The sequence below is a fragment of the Erinaceus europaeus genome, chromosome 22, assembly GCF_950295315.1.
Source record: "Erinaceus europaeus chromosome 22, mEriEur2.1, whole genome shotgun sequence".
In the NCBI taxonomy this organism is placed as follows: domain Eukaryota; kingdom Metazoa; phylum Chordata; class Mammalia; order Eulipotyphla; family Erinaceidae; genus Erinaceus; species Erinaceus europaeus.
In genome coordinates this window covers 3,643,863-3,659,322 of record NC_080183.1, presented here as the reverse complement: position 1 = coordinate 3,659,322, position 15,460 = coordinate 3,643,863, and the positions used below count along the sequence as shown (strand labels likewise).

General features: G+C 54.2%; 1 protein-coding gene across 2 annotated transcripts in view; it reads right to left on the bottom strand.

The window, feature by feature from the left end:
- Positions 1-14,281, bottom strand: part of EML1 (EMAP like 1) — a 72,745-nt gene extending 58,464 nt beyond the window's left edge. For both annotated transcript variants that reach the window (XM_060181035.1, XM_060181036.1), the window contains exon 1: positions 14,160-14,281. In XM_060181035.1, the coding sequence (XP_060037018.1) occupies positions 14,160-14,226 (67 nt within the window). In that variant the 5' untranslated portion in view covers positions 14,227-14,281. The remainder of the gene's footprint in view (positions 1-14,159) is intronic.
- Between the last annotated feature and the right edge of the window lie 1,179 nt (positions 14,282-15,460).

The following is a 15,460-nucleotide window of genomic DNA, read 5'->3' as shown; positions in this document are numbered from 1 at the left end:
TAATAGATGCATCCTTTAACGCAATGGGCTTTCGACCCTGGGACAAATTCCCGCCCTCTACAGAAGACAGGACGGAGCGTGGGAACAGGCCCACCCAGTGGAATGCCACACTGCTGTGCCCGAGGCTCAGGTTCAAGCCTCGTTGTGGCATGGATGGTGCCCCGGACCCGCACGTGGCCCTAAGAACGAGGTGGGTGTTTGGTGAAGCAGCGGTGTGTAGTCCACGGTGTCCAGACACTGCGGGGGATTCTGGGAAGGGCCCTGCAATGGCTGGGATTGACAGAATGCTGACTGGCAGGCTTCCTCAAAGCAGGGCGCTGCTATGCTTCAGCTTTCCAAGGTCTAGGGATGCAGTCATCAAATCAGCAGGGCCAGAGGCACAGTAACAACATGCGTGTAACCCAGCCTCCTTTGTCAGCTTTGCACAGCGTGACACCTGGCGACACCTGGCGCAGCCTCCCGGCCCAGCCTGCTCTGCGGGCCTGTGGTGTGCACTTCCGCTGGGCTGGCCTTTGCTCCTTTTTATTGGGTCCGATGAACGGGGACGGAGAGACACCAAAGGCTCCCATGCAGAGCTGGGGCTCGTACCCAGGGCTTTGTGCACGATACGGTATTAGTGCCACCCACGAAGACATCTCTAAAGTGCCGATATTTCTTCTCTTTTCTATCTTTTTTTTTTCTTTTCTTCCTCCAGGATTATTGCTGGGGCTCCGTGCCTGCACTATGAATCCACTGCTCCTGGAGGCCATTTTTCCTATTTTTGTTGCCCTTGTTGCTGTTATTATTGTTATTGCTGTCAGAAGGACAGAGAGAAATTGAGAGGAGGGGAAGACAGAGAGAGGGAAAGAAGGACAGACACCTGCAGACCTGCTTCACCGCCTGTGAAGCGACTCCCCTGCAGGTGGGGAGCCGGGGGCTCGAACTGGGATCTTTACGCCGGTCCTTGTGCCTCACACCTCGTGCACTTGGAGCAGGTTTTGCTCTAGGACAGTAAGTGGAACACCACAGAGACCGGGGAGGCTCCCAGAGGGGCCCTGTGCCCACTGCACCCTCTCTTAATAACCCGGCCGGCTCTCAGCAGATGGCGGGGCCAGCCTGCAGGAGCAGACCACGCTGAGCAAGAGACCCGTAAACAGACGAGATGAAACCCCAGAACCAGGAACACCACATGAGACTTGCATGCCGCAGGCCCCGGGTTCGATCCCTCGCACCTCTAACAGCCAGAGGTCAGTGAAGCTTTGGTCAAAGCAAGAACAGTAATGGGGGTGGGTAGCTCCAGATGTCACACCACGAGCTCGGCAGGCCTGAGGTCCCAAGTTCAGTCCTCAGCACTACAACATGCCAGAACCAAGCAGAGGTCTTAACTCTCTCCTACAAGTAAGCAGATACACAGATACAGATCTTCACCCCACCTGTAGGGAGAGAAAGCTTCTCGAACGGTGAAGCAGGGATGCAGGTGTCTCTCTCTCTTTTTTTTCACTCCCTCCCCTAGTGGTTTTTTTTCCCTGTCTCTACGTAACAAATAAATAATAAATAAAATATTTAAAAAATATATTTAAAGTGTGGTATCGGGGCTTGGTGGTAGCACACCCGGTTGAGCAGACACATTGCTACTCACAAGGACCCAGGTTTGAGCCCCTGTTCTCCACCTGCAGGGGGAGCTTCCTGAGCAGTGACAAAGTCTACAGGTGTCTCTCTTCCTCTCTCCCTCTGTACCTCCCCCTGCCCTCTCCATTTCTCTCTGTCCTATCTAATAAAAAAAAAAGTAGAAAAGAAAAACAAAATAAAGTGTAACATCAAATTCCAAAAACAAAACAAAAATAAAGCCTCACACACGCGTGTACGGACGCAGACCTGTGTGTTGAACCCACAAGACACAAAGGTCACTGAACCCTCAGTGACCCAGGGGCTGGTGACACCGGGTTGTCCCCAGTGGAAGCAGGGAAGGGTGTTTATGTAGCTACTCAGAAGCAGGAAGCCAGCCCTCTCCTTTGACGATGACCCCCGGGCAGTGTGGCCCCATGGCCCACGTGCACAGATCTGGGGCGCCGAGGGGTTGGGGGGGGAGTGGCAGAATGTGGCCTCCACCGGGCACAGTGCTGAGCAGTGAGTGCAAACCAAAAGGACAGCTTAGCCCCCACCTGGAGACCGTCCCAGCAGGCAGCAGGGTCCCAGGCAGCCACTGCTACCCATGAGGCAGGGCGGGAAGACCCACTGCTCCTGGAGGGGAGGGTGCCACTCGATACCCTTCCTTGCATATCTGGGGGCCTCTGTGGTCACCTCCTGGGTGGATGCCGCAGACCTGAGTGAGCTTGGTCCTTGTCCCCCAGAATGTCAACCCCCCTTTCTGGAGTCGAGCCCAGGACAGGCTCCCGTTTGGGCGGAAGAGAAGCTTCCAGAGGGAAGGTGCCGAGGGGGTTGCTGGGAAGGCCAGCAGCCGAGACCCAGAGCCACCCTGCTCTGTCTCAGGTCTTGACCCTGGGGGGCAGTACCCCCAGCCTAGCTTCTAGGCTCAGAGCGTAACTCCAGACGGCGCAGGTCCCTCTTGTGAGAGTGACCGTGTCTCATACCAGGAGCAGAGGGCCACCATTCATAGACACAGGAAGCAGACAGGTGGGTGCCAGGGGCTGGGGACGGCGGGACTCGGGGCTCGTGTGGACACTTCTGGTTTTGAGGGGGATGGACAGTGCATGCTGGGAGTGGCCTGAGTCTACCCAGCCATACACTTAAAAATGTGTCAGGTGGCAAATTCTCTGTGAGGTATCTTCTAACACAAATAGAAATTCTGGGGACCAGGAAATAGCTCACCTGGAAAGGCCTGCACCTTACCATGTGTGGAGCCCTAGTTTCAAGCCCTGGCACCACACAGGAGCATCATGGAACTGGGGGAAGCTCGACAGATGGTGGCACAATGCTGTGGTGACTGTCTGAATGACTGGTCCTGCTAAGGAGTGGTGGGCTTACCATGCATGGACAAGATAAGAATTCTACGGGGCTGGGCGGTAGCACAGCGGGTTAAACACACGTGGCACAAAGTGCAAGGACAGGCAAAGGATCCCAGTTCGAGTCCCCGGCTCCCCACCTGCAGGGGAGTCACTTCACAGGCGGTGAAGCAGGTCTGCAGGTGTCTATCTTTCTCTCCCCTCTCTGTCTTCCCCATCTCTCTCCATTTCTCTCTGTCCTATCCAACAACGACAGCATCAATGACAACAATAACTACAACAGTAAAAACAAGGGCAACAAAAAGGAAATAAATAAATATTTTTTAAAACTTGGAAAAAAATAACAAGGGCAACAAAAAATGGAAAAAAATGGCCTCCAGGAGCAGTGGATTCATAGTGCAGGCACTGAGCCCCAATGATAACCCTGGAGGCAAAAAAAAAAAAAGAATTCTAAAGGAACTCAGAATTTGTCTGAAACGACAAGTAAGGGGATAATGAGGGAACAAGGCTAAGGAAAGAATTGGAACTGGGGGCCGGGTGATGGCACACCCAGTCAAGCACACATAGTACTAAGTACAAGGACCCACACAAGGATCCAGGTTCGAGCCCCCAGTTCTCCACCTGCAGGGAGGACACTTGACAAGCAGTGAAGCAGGTCTGTAGGTGTCTCTCTCTCTCCTCCTCTCTCAATTTCTCTCCATCCTACCCAACAAAATAGTAAAAAAATGGCCACCAGGGGCAGTGTAGTGCTAGCACTGAGCCCCAGTGATAACCCTGGAGACAAAAACAAACACACAAAACAAAAACCTGGAACAGACAAGACGAGACAAGAGAGGGCCACACAGTCCCACCGCCTCTCAAGCAAGCACACAGCACTGGCTCTTTCTAAGCCAGCGGCCAGAAGACTGTCATTTCCTGGGTGCTGTCTCTCTGACACCCCATTCCCATCTGCCATCCATCATTCACCCATCAAACAGGACTGAGCAGTCAGCATGTTGTGGAAGGGAGGGAGGCCCGGGGGCTCTGGAGGCTCTGTCTCCCCATCTGCCAACTTGGGGACAGCAATGTGTCAGGGTGCTGAGGGTGACCTGGGCCAGTGACACCAGCTGCTGGGTATGAAACCCCTGACACACACACATACACACACACACACACACACAGTCTGCTGGGTATGAAACCCCTGACACACACACACACACACACACATAGTCTGCTGGGTATGAAACCACACACACACACACACACACACACACACACACACACACACACACACACACACACACACGGTGGGGGTGGAGGAGGGGCTGGCAGTGGAAGAGGCCGGTGTCTCTGGGCTCAGACAGACTCCCCTTCCATAGGCTCAGACAGACTCCCCTTCCATAGACTAAGACAGACTCCCCTTCCATAGGCTCAGACAGACTCCCCGTCCATAGGCTCAGACAGACTCCCCTTCCACAGGCTCAGACAGACTCCCCGTCCATAGGCTCAGACAGACTCCCCTTCCATAGGCTCAGACAGACTCCCCTTCCATAGGCTTCAGACAGACTCCCCTTCCATAGGCTCAGACAGACTCCCCTTCCATAGGCTCAGACAGACTCCCCTTCCATAGGCTTCAGACAGACTCCCCTTCCATAGGCTCAGACAGACTCCCCTTCCATAGGCTCAGACAGACTCCCCTTCCATAGGCTCAGACAGACTCCCCTTCCATAGGCTTCAGACAGACTCCCCTTCCATAGGCTCAGACAGACTCCCCTTCCATAGGCTTCAGACAGACTCCCCTTCCATAGACTCAGACAGACTCCCCTTCCATAGGCTCAGACAGACTCTCCTTCCATAAAATAAAGGCCGCTGGGGGCTGGTGTGGACGCCTTAGGCTGAGAGGCGTCTGTCTTTGGCACTGGAGGCTGACCAGATGAAGGAGCGAGGGGACATGGTCTCCATGGACTACTCCTCTGGAACCAGGAAGATAGATCAGGGCCTGGGCTGGGCTGTGGTGCACCCAGTTAAGTGCACATGTTACCTACTGTGCGTAAGGACCCAGGTTTGAGCCCCTGTTCCCCACATGTATGTGTGTGTGTGTGTGGGGGGGGAGAACCTTCACAAGGAGTGAAACAGGGCTGCATGTCTCTCTTCTCTCTCTTTTTCTCTGTCTCCCCCTCCCCTCTTAATTTCTGTCCTATCCAATTAAAAATAAATAAATAAATACATAGAATAAAAAAATGGTGGGGCCGGGTGGTGGCGCACTTGGTTGAGCGCACAGCTTACAGTGCGCAAGGACCTGGGTTCAAGCCCCTGGCCCCCACCTGCAGAGGGAAAGCTTCGCAAGTGGTGAAGCAGGGCTGCAGGTGTCTCTCTGTCTCTCTCCCTCTCCATCGCCCCCTCCCCTCTCAGTTTCTGTCTCTATCCAATAAATAAAGATAATTTAAAAGAAGGAAAGAAGAAAGAAAGAAGTAAAGAAAAGAAGGAGATGGCAGGAGCAGTGGGTTCGTGTGCTAGCACTGAGCCCCTGCGATAACCCTGGTGACAGGAGGAGAAAAAAAAAAAAAAGGTGGCACAGTGGCAGCCCAAGGAGGTGTGACAGGAGCCCACAGGCCAGGCTCCCGGGAGGCTCGCCATGACAAAGGTCTGCACCAGGAAGGGTGAATTCACGGGGAGACTGCCCGGACACGCAAAGCTTCTAGTAGGAGCCCCGCAGATGCCTCCTTCTCCAAGGAGGACGCCTCTCATGGCACCTCTCCCGGCTTACCTCCAGCCTGATGTCTCCCGGGCTCCAGGCCCCGCACCCCAGTCCCGGTGCCTCCACCTTCACACCCCCAAGCCACACCTGACCCCCAACCCCACCCGGCCCTCTGTCTCCATGAGTCTGGTGAGAAGCCGGGATGTCAGCCCTGGTGCTGCCTTCTCCCTTGTTCTCAAGGACTCCACCTAGGTGCTGAGTGTCTCCTCGCCCAGCCACTGTCACCTCCTGACTCCTGGACGCGCTCACAGAACCCCTCACTCCCTAAAGGACTGTTGCCTCCCAAAAGCTCTCAACACCTGTCCTCAACGTCCCCTGCTTGTGGAGACATTCTCGTCACCCTCTCTGCTCCTGGGGACAGGTGTGGCTTCCCAAAGGCTCTCCTGGTCAGGGACACTGCCCTGCCAGTCAGGGACTTGTCCCCCCAGACAGAAGAGCCGCACTGGCCCAAGGAAGCCCCCGCAGGCCTGGTCAGTGCCTTGCAGAACCAATGTGGCCCTCTGCTTCTTGGTGCCACCTGTCACTGGGCCCCTGAGCAGGACTCGTGACCGTTCAAGCCCCGCCCTCTCTACCTGCTCACTGCCCGGAGCCCTGGAGAGGTCACCTGTGAGTCCCCTGCCACCAGCCAGGACATACAGAACACGGCCTGGTCTGTCCAGGAGCACGTGCTCAGAGGGTCCTTCTGCAGGTGGGAAGGCGCCCCGTGTGACTCCCCACCTGGGGCAGGGCTGGCGTCCTGGGTCCTGCCTCACCCCAGCCTGTGGACCATGGCGTGCCCCCAGCACCGGCTAGTTTGAGACAAGGAACCTGGAGTGAATGCTTGACACAGCAAATCCCCTCTGTGGTGATCTCCCCACCGACACACCTTGCACTGGAGGTCCAGCCAGAAACAGCAGCGAGGCGAGATGCAGGCCGCCCCCACTGCCAGCTGAAACACAGGGCTCGACAGGGAGATGCCTCTTTTACTGTTTAAACGTTCACTTGTTTTAAAGGAGAGAAGCCAGAGATCTGGCACCAACCTGGGTTCCCCGCATGCAAGCCCTGTGCTCCACCTCTGAGCTAGCTCCCCAGTTCAGGGCACTAAAGTGTGTCAAGCCTGACGCTGAGTACTTACACAGCATTTACTTTTACTTTTTCCTTTTTCTTCCAGGGTCCAGCTCTGGAATTCTAGTGGTGATCAGCTCTGGAATTCTAGTGGTGATCAGCTCTGGAATTCTAGTGGTGCTCAGCTCTGGAATTCTAGTGGTGCTGGGGATTGAACCTGGGACCTCAGAGCTTCAGGCAGGAGAGTCTCTGAAGAACAATTATGCTATCTCCCTCACATAGTATACTTAAAAATTTTTTTATTTATTAACTGGAACAGAGGAGAGAGAACCAGAGCATCACCCTGGCACTTGCGATATCCAGAATCGAACTCAGGACCTCATGCTTGAGATCCTAGTACTTTATTTATTGCTTTGCTTCCTGAGTTGCAATACAATTTTTATCATCAATGTTATGGCAGCTTTCAAAAACATTATTAATAGAAAACTTTCTTTAGAAAAAGAATTATTTAGAAAGAGAGAGGGAGCGAGGGAAGGAGAGGGAGTGAGGGAGGGAGAGAAAGGGAGAGAAAGGGAGAGAGAGATGGAGAGAATATAAGAACACCAGGGCATCACCCTGGCACATGATGGTTCTGGGGACTGAACTCAGGACCTTACACCGCAAGCTTGTCACTCTGTCCACTGAGCCACCTCCCTGGGTACAAGAAACCCTCCGCTAGTAAGCTTTCATTAATGAATAATGATCTTTCCAGGAGGAAAAGTGCAAAAGATCAGTGATTCCAAGGCTTTGAAGGGAAAAGAAAGACTTCACAGAAAACTCCCAGCGCCGTCCACTGCTGCGCCAGAGTCCAGGCCCGGGAACAAGGGGAGTGCTTCTCTTTTTTAATCTCCCCCCCGCCCCCGCCCAGCTGAAAAGTTTAATTTTCTTAAAGCAAAAGACGGACATTATCTCAGGAATGAACAGCAAAGCAGCTTGCAGCGACTTGGGAGACCCAGTTTGGTGAATTTTCCACCCAGAGGCTCAGCCCTATTTATAATGTCCGGCATGCTTGTGGCTTGGCCGGGGGAGAGATTCCTGGCCGGGTGGGGTGCCGAGAACTCCGATGGGAAGACCATCACCCCAGCCTGGCTGGTGACCCACCCACAGACAACGGGAGAGGGTGAAAGAGCCTGGCGTGCGGGGCTCAGCCCCTCTCCTCATAGGGGTCCCAGGGTCTGGACTTCACTCCACCAAGTGCCAACCTGAACTTCCGATCTGCGCCCAGGGTACGAAGTTAGGGGTAGCACCGAAGCCAAAAGACATCAGGGAGGTAAAACACACTAGTCTCAGTGCCCGGTACAGGAGGGCCTAGAAGTAAAACCATTTCTTTCTTTTTTTTTTTTTTCCACTTCATAACAAGAAAAGCACAAATGTTTGTTAACTGGAAAGATTGTCCGAGAGGCTTCAGAAGGTGGTTGGCATGGCAGGCCGGGTGGACCTGACCCGCCGTGGTTTGGGGCGATGGCTTTTAAAGTAGGAGGCAGGACACAGCAGGAAGCAGGGGCTGACGACCAGGGGTGGCCTCAGACATGACGGGATGGTCACCAGCCAGAGCCAAAGCCCTCTAAGGCGATGGCCAGCTCCCGGCTTACTGCAACGCTGGAATAAGTCACAATCTGAATCATAATTCAGATTACACTGTGTGCTGACAGAACAGGGCTTGGGCTGCCAGGCGTGAATCCCTCAGAAAGGACAGGTAGAAAGGAGCAAGAAGGGGTGGAGGTGGTGGGGAGTGGGGGAGGCTACAGAGTAGGAGAGACAGATGAGAACCTGAGGTGAAAATCATTAAGAAGGGACAGCAAGAGAGCTAATGGATGTAGGCTGCATAAGGAGAAGTAGAGACCTCACTGAAGAAGGTGAAGTAATCCGCGTCACTGAACTCTGCTAAAAAACAACCCATTTGGGAACCTGGCGGCAGCACAGCGGGTTAAGCGCATGGACAGGCACAGGGATCCCGGTTCAGGCCCCCGGCTCCCCACCTGCAGGGGAATCGCCTCACAGGCGGTGAAGCAGGTCTGCAGGTGTCTGTCTTTCTCTCCCCCTCTCTGTCTTCCCCTCCTCTCTCCATTTCTCTCTGTCCTATCCAACAACGATGACATCAATAACAACAACAACAGTAACTATAACAATAAAACAATAAGGGCAACAAAAGGGAATAAATAACTAAATATTTTTAAAAATCAGAAAAAAACAACCCATTTCTGGAAAACTGCCTCCAGTTGTGTCCAAGTTTTGAAAAGCATGCAGACCAGAGAAAGCTTGTCTGTCAGGAAGGCTAGGACGATTAAGGGCCTAAAATATTGTCTTCCTTTCTTCCTTTCTCCCTTTCTTTCTTTCTTTCTTTCTTTCTTTCTTTCTTCTCTCTCTCTCTCTCTCTCTCTCTCTCTCTCTCTCTCTTTCTTTCTTTCTTTCTTTCTTTCTTTCTTTCTTCCCTTTTGTTGCCCTTGTTGTTTTATTGTTGTAGGGGGCTCGAACCAGGATCCTTACGCTGGTGCTTGAGTTTTGAGCTGTGTGCGCGCTTAACCCGCTGCCCCACCGCCCAGCTCCCACATAAGAGATTTCAAGTCCTGGGGGGCTGAAGGTGGTGGCTGAGCCTGCAGCAGGTGGGGGCAGGTGAGGAGGAGTCCAGTCCCTCTCCCCACTCCAGCTGGAAGGCTCAGGGCAGAGCTGTAGTCAGGAGAAATGGCTCCGAGGCATTGGCACAGGAAGAAGGAGACACCTTCTAGGCCCACAGACACCGAGATTCCCACAGCCCAGGCGCTGGGCCGCGCCAGGGTGAGACTGGTTCTGGTGAGTTCTACGCACGGCTGATATCTCAGAGAACACAGACTTCCTGTGAGGAACGAATGGGACTGAGCTCAGCACCAGGCAGAGGCCCACCCTGTGACGACACTCTGTTCTCTGCACCCACTCCCAGAATCCCTCTTATGTCCAGCTCCTTGGTTCTCTAGAATCATGTCAGTGAGGTGTGATCAAAAGAGCCAAGCAGAGGGTAGACAGCATCATGGTTATGCAAACAGACTCTCATGCCTGAGACTCCAATGTCCCAGGTTCAATCCCCCGCACCACCATAAGCCAGAATGAACAATGTTCTGATAAAGAAAAAAAAAAGAGCCTAACGGTCCCACTGGAGAGAGGGTGTGTTTGCGTGTGCAGCCTGGGTTTGGGCCCTGGCACCGCATGGGAGTATGACAGCATTGGAGGAAGCTCCAGTGCAGTAGTGCCCGGCCCTCTCTCTTGATCATAATGAAAAGGTGGTCCAAGAGTGGTGACATGATGCACACATGAGGCCCAGGACACACACACACACACACACACGCACGCACACACACACACACGCATGCACACACGCACACATGCAATTTCCATTTCAAACAATTCAGACTGATTGCACCAGAGTCATAGAGCACAGGGACCCAGCAGATTCACACCCAAGAGCAAACAGGACAGCCACACAGACCCTCTGAGATCAGTGCCCATGGCCACACAGTTACAACAGCCCAGGGGCGGGGGGGGGGGCGCCTCCGAAAGTTCCCTCCTCTGCTGATCAGACAGACAGACAGACTGGGCTTTCCACACAATGGAACAGCACTTGGCTGTGCGGAGGAATGAAGTGTGACCTCAAATCCTGCCTTCAGGGAGAGGCCAAGTACCCCAAGGCGGCACCGGCACTCAAGGTCTAGAAGTGAAAGAGGCAGAAAGCTGAGGGTGAGCTGGAGGGCAGAGGGGCTTCTTTTGGGGGCTGCACGTGTCCCCAGGGCAGACAGTGGTGACGCCAGCACAGGGCTCTGACTGAGCTAAGAACACCTCAGCTGCCCGCATCCAAAGAGAACGAACCTTGCGGCAGGTGAACCCATGACTATTAGCTCTACCACACTATTAGTTCTCACTATTTGTTCATTTATATTAACGTGAACGGTCACTAGTGAATGATATTAATGTTAGTAGTACTACACTATAGCTTTTTTTTTTTCTTATCATTACTAGGGTATCACCGTCTCAGACTGACAACTCCAGATAGAGAGATGAGGTGGTGGTGCACCTGGCTGAGCGCACATGTTACAGTGCGCAAAGACCCAGGTTCAAGCCCCGCGGTCCCCACCTGGAGGGGGAAAGCTTTGTGAGTGGTGAAGCAGGACTGCAGGTGTCTCTCTGTCTCTCTTTCTCTCTATTTCCCCTTCCCCTCTCGATTTCTGTCTCTATCCAATAAATAAATAAAGATCATTTTAAAAATTAAAAAAAGAAAGAGATGAGAGACAGAGACAGGAAGATACCTCAGCAGTGAGGCTCCCTTCAGTACAGTGGGGGCGGGACTTGAACCTGGGCAGCGCCCAGACCAGCCAAGCGAGCTGTGTTGCCAGCCCTATGCTAAAGCTGTTTCAAGGCAGAGAGCGCTCAGCCTTACTCCGAGTGCAGCCTGAAGCCTGGTCAAGGCCGCAAACCCTTCCCCGAGTCCAGAGTCCAGAGCGGGGTGATGTTAGGACCCCCAGCGGGGAAAAGGCAGAGCGGGAGGGGCACTGCCTCCCCCCCCCCCCAATTCACAAGCACTTCTACAGCTTTCAAGCACTCTTCAGTGATGCGATTTTTTCCTTAGAGACACAAATGAAGTTTGTGGTTTCTTTCTTTTTTTTTTTAAATTTTTTTATTATCTTTATTTATTGGATAGAGACAGAAAGAAATTGAGAAGAAAGGGGAGATAGAGAGGGAGAGAGACACAGAGACCCCTGCTCCTCCCGGGCTGACCCTGCACACCTCTCTGCTCAACAGGACAGACGATTTCATTTCGTGGGGAGGACAGACACCGTGGAGCCAGGCAGGCTGCACCCCTTGCAAATCCAGCAGGAAGAGGGGGCCAGCTGGTGGCGCACCTAGTTAAGTGCACACATCACAGTGCACAAGGACCTGGGTTCAAGCCCCTGATCCCCACCTGCAGGGGGAAAGCTTCACGCGTGGTGAAGCAGGGCTGCAGGTGTCTCTCTGTTTCTCTCCCTCTCTATCTCCCCCTCCCCTCTCAATTTCTCTCTGTCTCTATCCAATAGTAAATAAATAATTAAAAAAAATTTTTTTAAATATTTATTTTATTCATTTATTTCCTTTTGTTGCCCTTGTTGTTTTATTGTTGTAGTTATTATTGTTGTTGTCGTTGTTGGATAGGACAGAGAGAAATGGAGAGAGGAGGAGAAGACAGAGAGGGGGAGAGAAAGATAGACACCTGCAGACCTGCTTCACCACCTGTGAAGTGACTCCCCTGCAGGTGGGGAGCCGGGGTTCGAACCGGGATCCTTATGCCGGTCCTTGTGTTTTGCGCCACCTGCGCTTAACCCGCTGCTCTACAGCCTGTCTCCCAATAAATAATATTTTTAAAAGTAAATAAAGTAATTAATTTCTTAAACTAAGCGGGAGAGGTAACAAGACCAAAAGTCCAAGGGACAGACATTCCCTGTCAGAACAAAGTCACCCTCTCCCTTCTCATTTATAGTGTCTAGTGTCTTTTTCCTTTCACAAGGACAGCAGCTGGGACAGCCATCTACCCAAGAAAAGTGGGCTGTCTTTCCCGAAACTGACATGTAACTATGACTGTTTAGTCCCTGTCACCATCAAAAGCTTGAAGCTCCGCCTCCCTCACCCCATGAAAACATGTGAGTTCCCACACAGTGCAGTTGGGGTCTTGCTATTATCATGCAAATCTCTAGTTTAAAAGGAGAAAAAAAAACTCAAATAGCTAGTGAAACTGCCAAATGTCTAATTTAATTGGAAAAATGGTGTTTCTAAGATTCGTTGCTTTAATTGAATCATCACAGTAATTCACTGAATTGTCCTCGGTTAAATCTTCATTTAATGGAAGCCTCTAAAATGAATAATTTCACATCAAAACATCTGTTGCCCAAGACATTATCCGTGAGCAGCCAACACTGCCCCACAGGCCACTCTTCGCCTACAACTTTATCCCGGTGATAATCCCCCAACTAATAAATACAGAAGCCAGTGTTTTCTGCGAGGACCAAACTCAACAAGCACGATTCAGTTTTGTTCAGAAGTGATTTGGCTTGATTCGAGCTATTTTAAAGTGACTTTCTTTCAACTGTTAACTCGTGCAACAGAGACAAACTGGGCTTTTCTTTCTGCTAGACATGTCCCATCTTTCTCAACTAACAAGAAACAAGAGAAGACAGAAGACCCAAATGCCCACGCCAGCTCCATTATCCAAGTCCTGTTCAGGAATGATATGACCAGCCCCCAAACAAACACTCAAATGAAAGCACCCCGTCTCATTTCCACAAACTACACCCCGCCGTCCACATGTGCCCACACACTAGTTTGACAAAAAAGACTTTAAGCCTGGCTGTTGTTTCACAGACTTTGAGTCACACAGTTTCCCAGATAGCACCACAGACACCAGGGAGGCTGGTCAGACCAAAACCTGTACTTCATCGTGAATCGGGGTGATTCTGCCTGGAACTGAGGACTCAGATTAGAGGGGGTGCTTTCCCAGTGAAGAAGAAGGAGACGGAGACGGAGACGGGCCCTCTCTACCTTTCTCACATTCCCTGAAGGTTCTCTGTCCTTGGAAACAGCTCTCAAATTTGGAGGAAGCAAGAACTTTCTTTCACTGCCCTGGCGAGGGGACTCCTGTGTGAATGTGGGGGCCTTCTGTGAGATAAATGGGAAAACTATAAGCTGTGAGAACCACCCGGCACAGAGTCTTCGGAGAACCGAACCTCGCTGCTGGAGATTCAAATTGCATTACAGAGGAGGGAGGCATCCACACACCCATCCGCGGGGGCCACACGCTTGCTATCTCTTATTTGCAAACAGGTGTTGAGTAACTAGGAGAAAGAAAAAAAAAAAAAAAAGTCCCACATCACAATTGCAATCGCAAAACAAACTGCACCTAGCATTCCAACTCGCCTGTGGGCAGATTCCATAAAACACACATCGCCGCCCCAACACACACACACACACACATTAAAATAAGTAAATGAATCATTAAAATCCAGCAGCAAACTTCATGACCCACCTAGGCAACAGAACCCCCCCCACACACACACACACACACAAGGGGGGACCTGCGTGCAGGGATCAGCACCCACCCCAAGCCCTTCTTCCGGAAGGCAGGTTCTCTTTGCTTCTCTCTCTCTCTCTCTCTCCCAATCCCTCTCTCCCTCCCTCCCTCCCTCCCTCCCAGAGATGCCATGATGGTGGCGGCTACTCCGAGCCCCCGGGGCGCGCAGGAGGCGCGGGTCACCCGCGAGCACAATGCGTGCGGGACTGCGGGGCCGCGGGCGGCGGCGGGGCCCGGGCGCGGCGACATGGGGCTCCCCGCAGCCGGCCCCCCGCGTCCCGGGCCCCGCCGCCGCCTCCCCCGAGCACAATGCGCCCCGCGCCGCGCTACCCACCGTTGCAGAACTGCAGCAGCGACGCCGTGTCGTACAGGCTGCCGAGGCTGGGGAAGCCGTCCTCCATGCTGGCCGCCGGGCCGCGCCCGTCCCCCGGCCGCTGCCCCCGCCCGCCGCCCGCCGTTCCCATGGCAACGCGCCGCCGCCCGCCAGGGGGCGCCCTCGTGGGGACGTGGGGACGTGGCGGCGGGCGGGCGCCTCCCGGGACTCCCGGCCGGCCGGGGCGCGGGGACAAAGGGCGGCGGGCTGTCCCGCGCCGCCACCGCAGCCCGCCAGGCCCGGAGCGGCCGCCCGCCACGGTCCCCGGGCGCCCCTGCTGGCACCCCAGCGCCCCCACCCTAGAAGGAGGCCGGGACCCCCCCATATGCCATCCCGGGCTGGCTCCCCACTTTCCAAGACCCCCCCGGTCCCCCACTGGCTTCCCACTTTCCAAGACCCCCCCCCGGTCCCCCACTGGCTCCCCACTTTCCAAGACCCCCCCGGTCCCCCACTGGCTTCCCACTTTCCAAGACCCCCCCCCCCGGTCCCCCACTGGCTCCCCACTTTCCAAGACCCCCCCTGGTCCCCCACTGGCTTCCCACTTTCCAAGACCCCCCCGGTCCCCCACTGGCTCCCCACTTTCCAAGACCCCCGGTCCCCCACTGGCTCCCCACTTTCCAAGACCCCCGGTCCCCCACTGGCTCCCCACTTTCCAAGACCCCCAGTTCCCCACTGGCTCCCCACTTTCCAAGACCTCCAGTCCCCCACTGGCTCCCCACTTTCCAAGGAGGCTGGACCCCCTGATCCCCCACTGGCTCTCCACTTTCCAAGGAGGCTGGACCCCCTGATCCCCCACTGGTTCCCCACTTTCCAAGGAGGCTGGACCCCCTGGTCCCCCACTGGCTCCCCACTTTCCAAGGAGGCCGGATCCCCTGGTCCCCCACTGGCTCCCCACTTTCCAAGACCCCCGATCCCCCACTGGCTCCCCACTTTCCAAGGAGGCTGGACCCCCTGGTCCCCCACTGGCTCCCCACTTTCCAAGGAGGCCGGACCCCCTGGTCCCCCACTGGCTCCCCACTTTCCAAGACCCCCAGTCCCCCACTGGCTCCCCACTTTCCAAGGAGGCTGGACCCCCTGGTCCCCCACTGGCTCCCCACTTTCCAAGGAGGCCGGACCCCCTGATCCCCCACTGGTTCCCCACTTTCCAAGGAGGCTGGACCCCCTGGTCCCCCACTGGCTCCCCACTTTCCAAGGAGGCCGGACCCCCTGGTCCCCCACTGGCTCCCCACTTTCCAAGACCCCCAGTCCCCCACTGGCTCCCC